This window comes from Myotis brandtii, unplaced genomic scaffold (assembly GCF_000412655.1).
Source record: "Myotis brandtii unplaced genomic scaffold, ASM41265v1 scaffold535, whole genome shotgun sequence".
NCBI lineage: Eukaryota > Metazoa > Chordata > Mammalia > Chiroptera > Vespertilionidae > Myotis > Myotis brandtii.
Window position 1 is genome coordinate 2,908,588 of NW_005369964.1, and position 14,556 is coordinate 2,923,143.

Genomic DNA, 14,556 nt, shown 5'->3' on the forward strand with positions numbered 1-14,556 from the left:
GGCGTGGGCGGGGAGGGGCGGGGAGGGAGGGAGGATGGTGAGAAATAAGGGAACTGCATTTGTCGTGGCACAAAATGAATTTAATTTTAGGACTTTGCCGAATTCTGAGATTGTCCATCTGACATTTTCATAGCATTTCTTTTATGAAATGGTGGCCAGAGTAGAGAGTCATCATTTTTAAAATTCCTTAATTAGCACTGTAAGGAGTTGGCAGCCTTATGTGGCTCCCTGGGGGCTCGGGGACATGTACCGTGTGTGAATGATGGTGAGCAGTGAGGCCGGGTCCCTGAAGGACTCTCACTTGGCCTTTGGTCACTGTAGGCCCTGGAGGGGGGCATGGGGGAGGGGACACAGATGTGCACCCCATCTGTGGGGACAGCACTGTGACCACCCTGCTCCCAGTATGTTCAGGACCCAGAGCCTTCAGAGCCTTCAGAGCCTTGGGTGGGGGAGGGGAAGTGCTTGCATTTATCTTCTCAATGAGCTTGTAGACAGAGCACCTGCTCCTGGTCAACCAGCCATTATGGAGCCAAGGGTCAAACTGTGGGCCGTGCCCCACTCCTGGGTCATGAAATCAATTTAGCAAGAGACCGAGACGAGTATCTTAAAAATGAAATGTTGTGGAGCAGAGCGGAAAACATCTGGGTTTATCATACGTCCCTATGCAGTAGGGTGGGTATTCATTCATGAACCTGTTGCTTCCAATATACGTGTATTTGTGTTTGTTTCAAGTATATATATATTCAATACGTGTATAATGTATATAGTCCTCTCTGTATGGAGAAGTAAATTCTTCACAAGTCAACCCTGCAGCAGGCAACATCTACAAACTGCAGACAAAATAACAGAGCAACGCCCTGAAGGCCCTAGAGCAGTGGTCTGCAAACTGCGGCTCGGCAAACTGCGGCTCTCGAGCCACATACGGCTCTTTGGCCCCTTGAGTGTGGCTCTTCCACAAAATACCACGTGTGGGCGCGCACGTACAGTGCGATTGAATCTTTATGGCCCATGTGCAGCACGTGGTATTTTGTGGAAGAGCCACACTCAAGGGGCCAAAGAGCCGCATGTGGCTCGCGAGCCGCAGTTTGCCGACCACTGCTCTAGAGAATAAACAAAAGCAGGTGGGGTTTGGAGCAACATCAAAACCTGGAAGAATCAATCGCATTTGGGTGGCTTTGCCCTGAGCGCAGCCACATTTGTGGTGGCAGCGCAAGGTGGTCCCTGCCAGTAGGAGGCCTCTGGTCCCCCTGGACGAGGAGGAGGGGGCCTTGGGCCACCAGGGTAGCTGGAGAGTAGGGAGGAGCCTCGTAAAGGAGACAGCCAGGGAAGGAGGACCCCACATTTTGTGCCCCACAAGTGTCACAGAGTTTGAAGTTTGCGTCTAACAAGTGAGTTGCCCACTGAAACAAACCATCAGCACGCTTCAAAACAGTATCACAGAATCCGTTTGCACAACAGAATGTTCACAATGTCCAGGATACAATTCAAAATCCCTCTCCACATGAAGGGGCAGGAAAATGCAACCCATTCTCAAGAAAAAGCCAATCAACAGAGACCTCGCCTAAGATGGCCCAGATATTGAAAATATTACATAAGAACCTTAGCCCAGCTGGAGTGGCTCAGAGGTTGAGTGTCAGCCCATGAACCAGGAGATCATGGTTCCATTTCCAGTCAGGGCACATGCATATCTCTCTTTGCCTCTCCCTTCCTCTCTCTGAAAAATCAATAAAAACATTTTTTAAAAAAAACTTTATAGCAGCTATTATAACATTTAAAGAACTTTAAAGCAACTTTACTCAATGAGGTAAAGAAAAATATGCCCATACAAAGAATAGGACATCTCAGTCGATAAATGTAAAATATAAAACTGAACTAATCAGCAGCATTATTCATAATAACTAAAAAGTAGAAGCCATCCAAACGTCCAGCAACTGATGAGTGAGTAAACAAAATATTGCGTATTCATATAACAGAATATTATTCAGTCATAAAAAAGATTAAAGTACTGACACGTGCTACAACATAAATGAACCTGGAAAACATTATGTTAAGTGAAAGAAGCCAGTCACAAAACACCCCATCTTATATAATAAAAGGTTAATATGCAAATCGACCGAACAGCAAAACGACCAGTCACTATGACATGCACTGACCACCAGGGGGCAGACGCTCAATGCAGGAGCTGCACCCTGGTGGTCAGTGCGCTCCCACAGGGGGAGTGCCACTCAGCCAGAAGCCAGGCTCAAGGCTGGCGATCGCAGTGGCAGTGGTGGGAGCCTCTCCCGCCTCCATGGCAGTCGGACATCCCCTGAGGGCTCCCAGACTGCGAGAGGGTGCAGGCTCCAGGCTGAGGGACCCCCACCCCCTGAGGGCACGAATTTCGTGCACCAGGCCACTAGTATTGTATGATTCCATTAACAGAAAATGTCCAGAATAGGAAACCCTATAAAGACAAAAGGTAGATTAGTAGTTGCCAGGAACTGGGAAGAAGGGGAAATGAGGAATTATTGCTAATGGGTATTGGATTTCTTTTGGGAGTAATGAAATGTTTTAGAATTATATAGTGGCGATTATTGCACAACTTTGTGAACATAGTAAAAACCACTGAGTCACACACTTTAAATGACAAATAAAACATTTAGAACTGGAAACCACATTATCTAAAATAAAAAAAATTCACTGGATGAACCCAGAATGAGAATGGAAATGACCAGGGGGGGTGGGAGAGGTGGGAATCAGTAAACTTGAAGAGAGATGAATAAACATTTTCTAATTTGAAAAAGAGAGAGAGAGAAAAGGTGAAATAGCATTAACAGAGCCTTGGGGACATGTAAAACAACCCCAGAAGCCTAAAAGTGCCAGAAGAGAAAAAAAGAGAAAATGGGGCAAGGAAAAGTATTTAAAGGAATACTAGCTGAAAACTCTCCACATTTGGAAAAAAACATAAATTATAGTTCCAAGAAGCTCAGCAAAATCTGAGTAAGATAAATGGAGAAAAATATGCCTTAGGCACATCGTAGTCAAACTGCTGAAAACCACAGATAAAGACAAAAATCTTTAAAACAGACAGAAAAATCATACATCACATACAGGGGATCAATGATTTGAATGACTGTGGACAGCTCATCAGAAACCACAGAGATCAGGATATAGTGTAACAACATCTTTAAAGTATTGAAAGAAGAAATATTGTCAACTCAGAATTCTATAGCCAACAAAATTACCTTTCAAGAATGAAGATGAGCCTGCTGGTGTGGCAAGGTGGTTGAGTGTCATGAACCAGGAAGTCATGGTTTGATTCCTGGTCAGGGCACATGCCTGGATTGCGAGCTGGATCCCTAGTAGGGGGCATGCAGGAGGCAGCTGGTCAATCATTCTCTCTCATCATTGATGTTTCTTTCTCTCTCCCCTTCTCCTGTCCTCTCTATGAAATCAATAAAAACATTCTTTAAAAAACAGTTTTTAAGGAATGAAGATGAATTAAAGACATTTTCAAATAAAGGAATTCCTCACCCCAGACATGTACTATAAGAAATGCTAAAGGAAGTTATTCAGTCTGAAGGGAAATGATGCTGGAGAGAAACTCAGGTCTTCATTAACAAATGAAAGCCATAAAAAATAGTAAGTATTTGCGGAAATATAAAAAACCATTTTTAAAAATCTTATTTAAAAAATTACCTGTGACTGTTTGAAGCAATAACTATCACACTGTTTTATGGGTAAAGGGTGGTGGAAATTAGGATAAATGGTCCTACATGGTTGCAAAGTTCCTACATTTTATGTAAAGTAGTATAATATTAACTTTAAGAAAACAGTGAAAATTAAGATGTATAATCCCTAGAGCAACCACTGAAAAGGCAATATAAAGAGGTACAGCAGAAAAGTCAATTGGTAAATTAACAGAATCCCCCATAAAGGGCAGGAGAGGGAATAGAGAAATTGAAAACAGGTGACACACAGGAAATAAATAATAAAATGATAGACCCATATTCAGTGAAGCCATAATTACATTAAATGTTAATGGGCAAAATAAACACTCTAGTTAGAAGGCAGAGATTACTGGAATAGAAAAAAACAAGTAAGATACCACTATATGCTGCCCTCAAAGACCCACTTTAATTATAAAGATATATGTGGATTGAAAGCAAACAGATAATAAAAAATGATGTAACATGCAAACAGTAAGTATGACAAGGTTGGAGTGAATATATTAATATCAGATAAAACAGACTTCAGAACAAAGAATAGCTACTAGAACTAAAGAGGGATACTTCATAATGATTAAAAGATCAATGCATCAGGAAAAGATAACAAAAGTAAATGTATATGTGCCAAATAACAGAGCCTCAAAATATACAGAGCAAAAATGGACAGCTTTAAAGGGGAGAAATAGACAGTTCCGCAATCACATGCTTCTCTCAGCAATTTATAGAACAGTTAAACAAATAAACAAAAAATCAGTAATGACAGAGAGTACCTTGACCTACTTGATATTTATACATATGGGTTTTAATGTAAAACATTTTTTTTCATTGTGGCTCATTTCTTAAAAAGGTTTGAAAACTACTCTTCTAGGGCAAACACAGAGGACTGAATCAAAAACCCCGTAAAATTCAACATCTAGTGGGTGAGGCAGGTCATTATAATACTAATGGAAATTGCTATAAAAAAAGAGAAGGAATTAATGTTTATTGAGCTTCTATTATGTGCAAAGACCCTGTGTTCAACCCATTACACCGTTAAATAGTTCTTGTTACTTGGACAGGTGGTATTATCACCCCTGCTTTTCAGATGGGGAAACTGAGGCCCGTGGAGGTAAACTAACTAGGCTAGTGTCAACTGGAATTTGAACTAGCTCTGACTCCTACAAAACGACCATGTAATCCTTTACTTGGGAGGAAAACGGGGAAGAATGGTACAATAACACTTAGGTACTGGAGGCCCGGTGCACGAAATTCATGCAAGAGCAGGTTTTCCTTCCCCCGGCTGCCGGCACCAACTTCCCTGTGGCACCTGGGACCCGGGCTTCCCTCGCAGCCCTGGCTTCGTCAGGAAGGTTGTCCAGAAGGACGTCCGGTCTAATTAGCATATTATGCTTTTATATTATAGATTATTGGGACTGGGTGGGTGAGGAGAAAAGAGCAATGGTGTGAGCGAATGTGAGGAGGAGGGAAGGTTTGTGTGTGACATTTATGGATGTCATGTGGCAGGAACTTGGAGGACACAGCAGGGACTGGTGGGAAACGCAAGGGGCTGACAGGGCTAGATCACGCCCAATTGAGCCTCCCTTTCTATTCCCAGGCAAAGGGAGAGAGGGAGGCAGCAACGGAATAAAGAGGACTTGGGGGTCTTGCTCTTCTCCCCTCTTCTTGGCTGGCTGATCTGGGAGATGCGGCCTCGGAGTAATTTTCCCTGCATTTGAACTGAGTGTCCCCAGTGTACTCTCCTGAGAAAACCTGACAGTTAAAGTCAGGTACATCCAGAGGGCATCATGACACCTGTCCAAATGCGGAAACACATACGGCCCGTCCTTGGTCCAGACGGGTGTACTGAAGGAGGGGATGGGTAAGTGTGGAGACGTGCACACAATTGGCATCCCACTCACTAGATGTGAGACCCCAGGAGTGACATCACACTGACCACAGTAACCAAGGAAGCTGAGCTCAATGCACGGCCGGGGATAGAGGGACACCCCCAGAAGGGAGAGAGGCACTGTCTGTCTGCCCACTGCCGGGAGGCCGCGGTGACTGAGGCCTGGGGCCAGCGCTGAGCCCTGAAGATGAGCTCTGTGGAACTCGGGTGCAAGCCCCACCTTCAAAGGGGCCGCCTCCGCAGGTGTTCCCGGGCCTGCACCTGCTGCTGCCTCTGCCGCGGCCCCGGGCCAGAGCCACGCCCTGGAGGACGGTGCTTTCCTCGGCATCTCGGGAAGAAGTTCTTCCCACAAGAGGACCTGCTCGTGGGCCAAGTGTCCCCACAGGTGCCTAGGGTGCCACCTGCAGAGCAGGCCTTGCTGTCTGCACGCTGACACCCCCAGCGCCCCAAGTGCCCAGCGTGCTGCAAACCCCTGCCTGGCTGCCCTGACAGAGCGACGCTTCGTGCTGCTCCTCCTCTGCTTCCCGGGCAAGTCCCGGGCAAATGCGAGTCTCCAGAGGCCCGGCTGAGGGGGAGGAGCAACAGGCTTCCCTCGACGTGGAGAGGTCTGCAGTACTTGGCTGTCTTAACTCCATCTCCAAACCACAGACCAGTGCCAGTTGGGGTCATCCTGGAGCCCCAAACTGCTGACAAAAAAGACACAAGCAGCAGTGGGGGGTCTTTCAAAGGCATTTCTGAGTCGCCCCCTTGAACCAGCTGTCTGTCCGGTGTGCATGCACATAATTGGGAGTGCGGGTGCCTGCCAGTCGGTGCTGTGGTATGTGGTCATTCCTGGCCCGGGGCCTGTCTGACTTCTCTCCGCCTCCTCCCTTGTCTACACTCCAGCCACGGGGAATTACTGAGTTCCTTGAATGGCGTCGAGCCCCGTCAACGCTGTGGTCCTTCACCCTCCAGCTCGGACATCACCCTGGCTCTCAGGTGGCCGTGGCTACTCCCTGGACCTCTCCCTCCTCCACATCACCTCTGCCCTCAGAGAATTTCACTTAAAGTGGGCAATGTGATGGCCGCGCGTCTTCAGCTCTGAGACCCGCCTCTGCTCCCAAAGTCTCTGAGATAAGGTTTAAAGGGCATCTTACTTGGATGCCCTTGAAAGTCCGGGTGCTTCTCTCTGTCCCTCACCCCCAGGAAACCCAAGGCAGGTCCCAGAATCAGGTGACTGAGGCCCCTCCCTGGGTTATCTATGTGACCCCGCAGCCTGGTGCAGACTGGGCCCGGCAAATATTGGCTGGATTCCCATTTGAATTCAAGAGCCCCTTGAGGCCTGTTCCGAATGAACTAATGAGCTGGGCAGTATGGGGGGTTTGGGATAAATACAAGGTAAATTTCTTGCCCTCCAGGTCCCAGGTGTGTGTGTGTGTGTGTGTGTGTGTGTGTGTGTGTGTGTGTGTGTGTGAATGAGGGGCTGGGGGCGGCCATGAGGAAAGCAGCCAACATAATGTGAGGCAGAGCACCTGCCACAGCACCTTGCCCTGGACCACGGGCTGTGCAATTGTTTTCTGGGTGTGATTTTTTCTGAAAGGGGATATGGTTTTACAATTTGTCAACATCTTGCAGTTCCTCAATCAGGTCCACGGAGAATCCCAATTTCCATCGTCCCTCTCATCTTACAGAGAAAGGAACAGAGGCTAACGGAAGTAGAGTCTTGCCCATGGTCAACAGGTAGAGAGCGCCAGACCCAGCTAGAAAGCGCCGGAGCGAGGACCCGCTGCCCGCCCTCTCGGTCCCTGGTCCCCGCTCGCTCGCTCGGAGAGTAAACGCTGCCTAGTGGAGCCCAGCTCTTCCCCTTAAAATATGAACACACAGCCCACCCTTCAGCAGAAGTCCAACCTCCGTTCTGTGAAATAAGAATAAACCCTGCCCTGACCGGTTTGGCTCAGTGGATAGAGCGTCGGTCTGCGGACTGAGGGGTCCCGGGTTCGATTCCGGCCAAGCCCATGTGCCTTGGTTGCGGGCACGACCCCAGTGGGAGGTGTGCAGAAGGCGGCTGATCGATGTTTCTAACTCTCTATCCCTCTCCCTTCCTCTCTGTAAAAAATTAATAAAATATATTAAAAAAAAAAAGAATAAACCCTGAAGTTTCTCACTACGCCTTCTTCTCATGCCGTCACCATGGCGATGGGAAAATATTATGCAGGGAAGGAATGATGGGAATATGAATCAGCAGAACCAGCAAAAGGGCCTTTGGAAAACTGTGACTCCCAGTGGACTTGCCGCGTTTTCCAAGTGCACAGTCCACGATGATGGATGGCACTTTGCTTCCTACAGAAACCCAGCGGCCAGCCTTGTTCCATTAGCGACAGACCTGCTGTCTCCGTGCCAACCCTGGTCCCTCCTTTTCTCAAGAAAAGCACTGGCCGTTTCTGAGCAGGACTGCTGCTTGGCAACACGGGGTTGTGGATATCTGCTGGCTTCGCTCGATTTCAAACATTTTTCCCTGCCAAGTGGAACAAATTACTGGTGTTGATTCTGGTGGATGTGCAACATTGCCCAATGGAATTTCAATGGTGAAGAGTTCAAACCAGTTTCTAAGCCGAGAATGATGGCGCCATTCATCAAACACTAAGTGATGTTAGCATGTGATGCCTGGCTTATCCTGTCATTGGTAAGTTTCCCTAAAACTGCTAGTTAATCTAGGTGTGATTAAAAAATAGTGATTGAGTTCCTCAGAAAAGAACAAATCACACCACAAAAACAGAATTACCGTGTGATCCAGCAATCCCACTTCTGGCTAAACACTCAAAACGATGGAAAGCAGGGGCTCAGACAGACCGTTATACAGCCCATGTTCATAGCAACGTTATTGACGGTTGCCGGAACGCGGAAACAAACCGAGTGTCCATGGACAGCTGGATACATAAACACAACATGGTCCCTCCACACAATGGAATATTACTCAGACTTCAAAAGGAAGGAAATTCTGACACATGCACAGCACGGATAAATCTTGAGGGCGTTATGCTATCGGAACTAAGCCAGTCACCAAAAGACAAATACTGTATGATTCCACTCACATGAGGTCCCTAGAGCAGTCAAAGGCATAGAGACAGAAAGCAGGATGTCGGATGCCGGGGGCTGGGGAGAGGGGTGGGGCCTGAGTGTTGAATGGGGACAGGGTTTCTGGTTGACAAGATGAAAAGTGTTTTGCAGATGATGGTGGTGATGGTGGCACAGCAGGGTGAATGTACTTCATGCCACCGAACTGTACACTTACACATGGTTAACATGGGCCCGGCCACGGTGGCTCAGTGGTTGAGCATCCACCTGTGAACCAAGAGGCCACGGTTTGATTCCTGGTCAGGGCACATGCCCAGTTTGTGGGCTCAATCCCCAGTGTGGGGCGTACAGGAGGCAGCCGATCAATGATTCTCTCTCATCACTGATGTTTCTATCTCTCTCTCCCTCTCCCTTCCTCTCTGAAGTCAATAAAAAATATATCTGAAAAAGAAATGGTAAATTTTCCATGTGTATTTTATCACAATAAAAACTTTATTCTTTTTTTTTTAACAATAAAAGTTTGAGGATTGGGCAAGGCAGTGGTTTAGGGGTCCCTGAACACAGACTTGGACTTACTCCTGGCCAAGCCTGAGGTCTATCAAGAAAGTTGAGTCCGTGGCTCACCATGCGGGCGTGGTTCTGTGGGCCTCGTGTGGTCCCTTGCTTCTTCTGTTCTGTCCCTGGGCTGTGATGCAGGTGCGGCCTCTCTCCTTTCTTCCCCCATCAGCCTCCTCCTCCTTTTCTCCAGCGGCACCTCTGCCGGAGACCCTGCAGGAAGCCTGCCGGACCCTCCCTCCCCTCGCCCTGTCGGCAAGGCCACGCGCTCCACCAGGCTGCAGCCCTTGGAAGCAGGATGTGGTGCCCTGGGGCCCAAATCCATCAGTGAGGGTGCTGGTCTGTGTGTCAGCCTCCGCCCGCCCCCACGGCTCTGCCGCCGGCCCTGGTTGTCTACAGTGCTATCCACAAGCAGCACATCAGGCCTACGGGCCTCCATCCAGCAAACACTGACTGAGCACCTCCCCAGGAAGGCCCTGTGCCAGCCGCAGGAAGGGCAGAGAGGTGGCCTGACGCTGGCCCCACAGAGCCCACAGGAGCGAGGTGGTTTTCATGATGGACTCTGGAGCCCGAGGGCCTGAGTTCATATCCTGACTCTGCCATGAAAGCGGTGTGGCTCTCAGCCTCTCTGAGCCGCGGTCTCCTCGTCTGTAAGGTGGGGGAATAATGGTGTCCTAAGAGTGCGGCGAGGATTGAGTGAGTTGACCTTTGGAAAGCTCTTCAAACACAGAAAGTGTTTCACAGCCTCGGTGGACATTAGGGGCTGCCAACAAGGGCTTCTGGCTCCTCCCCGGGAGTCCTCAGTTCTCCCCCTCCCCCCCTGGCTGCGGCTCCCCCAGGGCCAGGCCTTGGTCATTTCTGTGACCCTCGGGCAGCAGAGAGCGAAATGCACACGGGAGGCACCCGCGTGAGGTGACCCCAGCTCGGCACCGTCTGAGGGCAAGTGTCCAGGTTTGCTCAGCCTGCGATGGGGCCGGGGAGGCCCGAACGGGGACCGTCCAGCCCGGGAGGTGCGGACTTGATGAGCCCATGATGGATGCTGGGGGCTGGTGGCCTGCGTTTGGGGCTTGAGCCCTCATAGCGAGGCCGGGAAGAAAAGTGTGTCGTGTGCCATAGGAGGCTGGCTGTGTGGAGGAGGGGTCCATAGACGGCCTCCCCTGGTAATGTGACGTCAGAATTAAGTTAGCAGATGGTTGCAAGTCATTTTTCCCTTGAACAGTGATGTAAAAATCCCACACAGCAACGCCCAAGGTAAGGAATGGTCCATGCGTGATGTCCGGCAGTCGGTAAGAGCCGTCACTATGGAGATGACGCAGCAATGTGGGGACCCCATGTGACATGGTCAGGGAGAAATGGGGAAATGGGCGATCCCCTTGTATGGGCGGCTTGATCGGGCGGCTCTGCTCAGAACCGCCGCGCTGGGTTCCTGTGGCGCCACCGCAGCTGATCTCATGGGCCTTTCCTCCACCTGGAGCCTCTTCGGCAGAGGTGTTGCTTGTTACACACCTTTGGGTGCTTTTTAAAGGAGTGGGCGAAGCCTGGCCCCTCGTTCCTGACCGTGAAGATTCACGGTGTCTGCGGTGGCTCCGCGGCCCTGTGGCAGGTGAGGCGGGGAAGGCTCAGCTGGGACTCCACCCAGAGCCACCGCGCTGGGGACAGTGACTGAGCTTAGGCGACATGCTCCCCACCCTCAGGGCCCCCTCCCTGGCTGAGGCCTGGTCCATAAGACATGCACGGATCCCGGTCCGGGCTGCGAGGGGGATGGGGGCCAGGAGGCTGGCATGCCCACGCGTGGTGGCTGTCGATAGCAGGAATGGCGCCGGCAGTCACAGGACACACACAGAGAGAAGTGGTCCCCGCTGCACGCAAGGCGGGCTGAGGCGTGGCTGCAGGGAGCACTGGGCCACCACAGAACCTCAGGGTCAGTGAAACCAGGAAGGTGGGCAGGTGTGGCAGCATCTGGGCAGGAGGAGGGAGGGCCCCTGGGGAGAGCCAAGCAGGCCCTGCAGGGACCCCCAACCCTGACTGGCACGCCCGTTGTGTGCCCTGCAGCACCTCTGGGAGGCCCAGGCTGGCTCCAGGGAGCGCCGGGTGCCCCTTGCTGGCCCTACACCTGTGGTGGGTCGAACAGATCCCCTCCCTCCCCCTCCTTCTAGAACCTGGGCCCCACCCTGACTCCCTGCCCAGTGCTTATTGGGTGATGTCAGGGCCACCTGGACCCGAGTAGGCTCCAGTTCGGAGGAACATGAGCCCTAAATCTGAACACGTCAATCCCATGTCTGGGCGTCAGCTTTCCCGCTGTGGGGCCTGAACTAGCTGCCCCCAGGGCCGCCGCAGCCGAGAGCGGGCCTGACCCGACGCCCTGCAGGCGCACCCACACTGCACCAGCCAGGGAGACCCAGACGCTCTGAGAACCAGAGTCCCGCGTGCGAACGAGCCTGACCGCGCTCGTTGTGACGGGAGGGAGGGCGGGCAGGGATGTGAGCTTTACGAGAAGCCCTTGTGCAGGAGCCTTCTGTTGCCGGACTGAGCCATTCCAGCCCTCCTAGCCTCCCCGGGAAGCCCGGTATCCAATGCATAATTTATGAGGATGAGCCTATGCATATTCATGAGCTCATTGCCTTCCAAGGCCAGTTGCTGTCTGTGAAAAATCCTCACATAATGAATTATTGCCTGAGGGGAGGTCCTGGGTTCAGCGCAGGCCTCCAGGCCTCAAAATGACTCCAATCTCTACACCTTGCTGTGAAGAAAACGCTCCCCACGGTGCCTGCCTTGGGTCAAATATGGGGAGGCGCGGAGAATGAAGCCTCCGCCCTCGGGAATCCCTTAGCCCCCAGGCTGCCCAGGAGGGGACACACCAGCAGCATTCCAGGGAAACTGAGGCAGGTGTCTTTCCCCAAACAACCCTGCATACACAGTGGGTGGAACTCAGTAATCAGCCCTCCTGTGCCTCGGATCACATAATAGCAAGAGCCAAAACGCCACTTGGCTGGTTTTTACTCTCTCTTGGCCTCGGTCTTGCCATCTGTTGACTGGGAAGGCTGATGCCTCCTTCCAGCGCCTCTAGGACTGGAGCGTGGCCCCTCCTCAGTGCCTGGCTGGGGCCCGGGTTTGCCTGGCAGTGCTTCCTCTTCCTCAGCGGCCAGAAGAGGGTGGGCATCGCACAGTCAGGGGGATCCTGGGCTCTGATGAAATACAGCAATAAGCACCGACTGTATACGAGGCACCGTGCCTGGCACTTACAAACAGTGGTGCATAGATACTGTGTGCACATCACACGTTTTGCAGTACAGGGGCCGGCACATAGTAGGTGCTCAATGAGTGTGAGAAGTCCTCTTCTCCGTCCTAAGTAGGAACGGTGCCCCCACGCATCGGAATTTGTCGGGTAGAGAAGTCTGTCCACGGAACTCCGTACGGTGAGCTTTGTGGCGTTTGGACTATGAAATCAGGGCCGGTTTCCTGTGGATTTGGGTGGGAGCGGGGGAGCCGAAAAGCTTTCCCAGACTAGTCAGAACCCAACCAAAATGTTACTCACGAAACCCAAGACACTGATTCATTTCATACCCCATCTGGTGCTTCTTGCTTACAAGCAATTCACACATGACTCAACTCTGTGCCTATTAAACATTCACCAGCCCACTTCCTCGTCCCGATAAACAGTCCGCCTGAAAGACATGCCACCCAGGGGAGTGGGCCCCTGAGCGTGTGCGGTGCACGCTGTGGGCAAGGTCACCCCTGAGGGTCCCGGGATGTGTGACCCGAATGTCCTCTTTGTTCAGGGGTGACCCCTGCTGTCACACAGGGCCCGTGCCGGTTCAATGTTCTGCTGCTACCATCTCAAAATGGTTCAAACATTCTCGAACGTTATGCACAGGGCCCTGCGGATCGTGTGACCGGCCTGCGTGCACATGTGTATGTCTGTGTGTCTGTGTGGGTACCAGGCCCACACGACCCTGGGAGCATGGGTGTGAGTGCACACAGATGGGGTGTGTGAGGACTGTGTGAGGGCTGTGTGAGGGCTGTGTGAGGGCTGTGTGAGGGCTGTGTGAGGACTGTGTGAGGGCTGTGTGAGGGCTGTGTGAGGACTGCGGGGCTGGGGATTGGAGAAAGTGGACGTGATTGGGCATTGAGTGAACGTGCTGGAGGGTGCCTGAGACAGGGGCGTGCGAACCACATGGGAAGCCCCAGATTCCACGGCGTACGTGGGACTCAGGAATGTGTCATTGTGGGGGGCCCCTCCCCCAGGGGACCAGCATGCACATCAAGGTCTGAGAACCACTGGCCTTGGGTGATAGGCACTAGAAATCGAGGCTGATGACAGCAGAGGTGCTCCGTAAGGACAGGCTCAGAGCTTCACGCAGCTCAGAACCCCCCACCCTGTGATCTGAGTTCAGGTTCTAAAGAAAGAGAAGTCACCGGGAACGCCAAGGAGCTGCACCGAGGCTGCTGACCAGGGGAAGCCCAGCCAGAGGCCTCCCGCTGCTGCAGGGACTCCCGGCCCAGCAGGACGAAGAGCCTTGGTGGCCAGCCCTCCGCCTCCTGCCTCCTGCATCAGCAGGGCAGGGCAGGGCTGCCACCCTGATACTTTTCTGATTTATCACTGTGGGTCCTACCCTGAGCCCTGCTCCCCGGCGCCCCACCCCGCCTGGGTTCCTGGCCCGAGTCCCCCCGCAGGGAGAGAGACCCACCCTAATTCAGAGGTGACTCATATTGGTCAACACTCCCCACCCCCAAAGCCATAGAGGGTGCCACCTCCGAGAGCACAGGGGACCCTCACTGCCTCCTCCTGGGGTCCACGTGCTGACCTCACCCAGACAACTCCACTCCTAGACCTCTGTTCGTTCGTTCTTTCTTTCTTTCTTCCTTTCTTTCTTTTCTTTCTTTTTTTCAATATATTTTTATTGATTTCAGAGAGGAAGTGAGAGGGAGAGGGAGGGTAAGATAGAAACATCAATAATGAGAGAGAATCATTGATCAGCTGCCTCCTGCACCGCCCCCATTGGAGGTTGAGCCCACAACCCGGGCATGTGCCCTGACGGGGAGTCGAACAGTGACCTCCTGGTTCAAAGGTCAACACTCAACCACGGAGCCACGCCGGCCGGGCCTACGCTCCTTTTCACTGCAAGTCATCCCAGAGGCAAGACGCCGTCCCTCACTGAGCACATCATGGCTGGGGGCGGTGGCCTTGGGAGGGTCACCTGAGCTCTCTGAGCCTCAGTTTCCGCATCTGTGAAACAGCCTTTGCCTGTGTGGACCCTTGGCCTAGGGCCTGTCTCCTGCCCTGTACCCTCCTTCAGGCGGCACCTCCCCCCGGAGGCCCCTCCTCGGCCAGCAGACGCACATCTCAGTTTCCCC

General features: G+C 51.9%; 2 protein-coding genes across 2 annotated transcripts in view; both read right to left on the reverse strand.

Annotated features, from left to right (window-relative positions):
- Positions 1–14,556, reverse strand: part of EML1 (echinoderm microtubule associated protein like 1) — a 153,560-nt gene that overhangs the window by 122,911 nt on the left and 16,093 nt on the right. The window lies entirely within an intron of this gene.
- Positions 13,592–14,556, reverse strand: part of LOC102251844 (cholesterol 24-hydroxylase) — a 46,296-nt gene continuing 45,331 nt past the window's right edge. The window contains exon 16 of the mRNA XM_014549052.1: positions 13,592–13,779. Coding sequence (XP_014404538.1) covers positions 13,592–13,779 — 188 coding nt within the window. The remainder of the gene's footprint in view (positions 13,780–14,556) is intronic.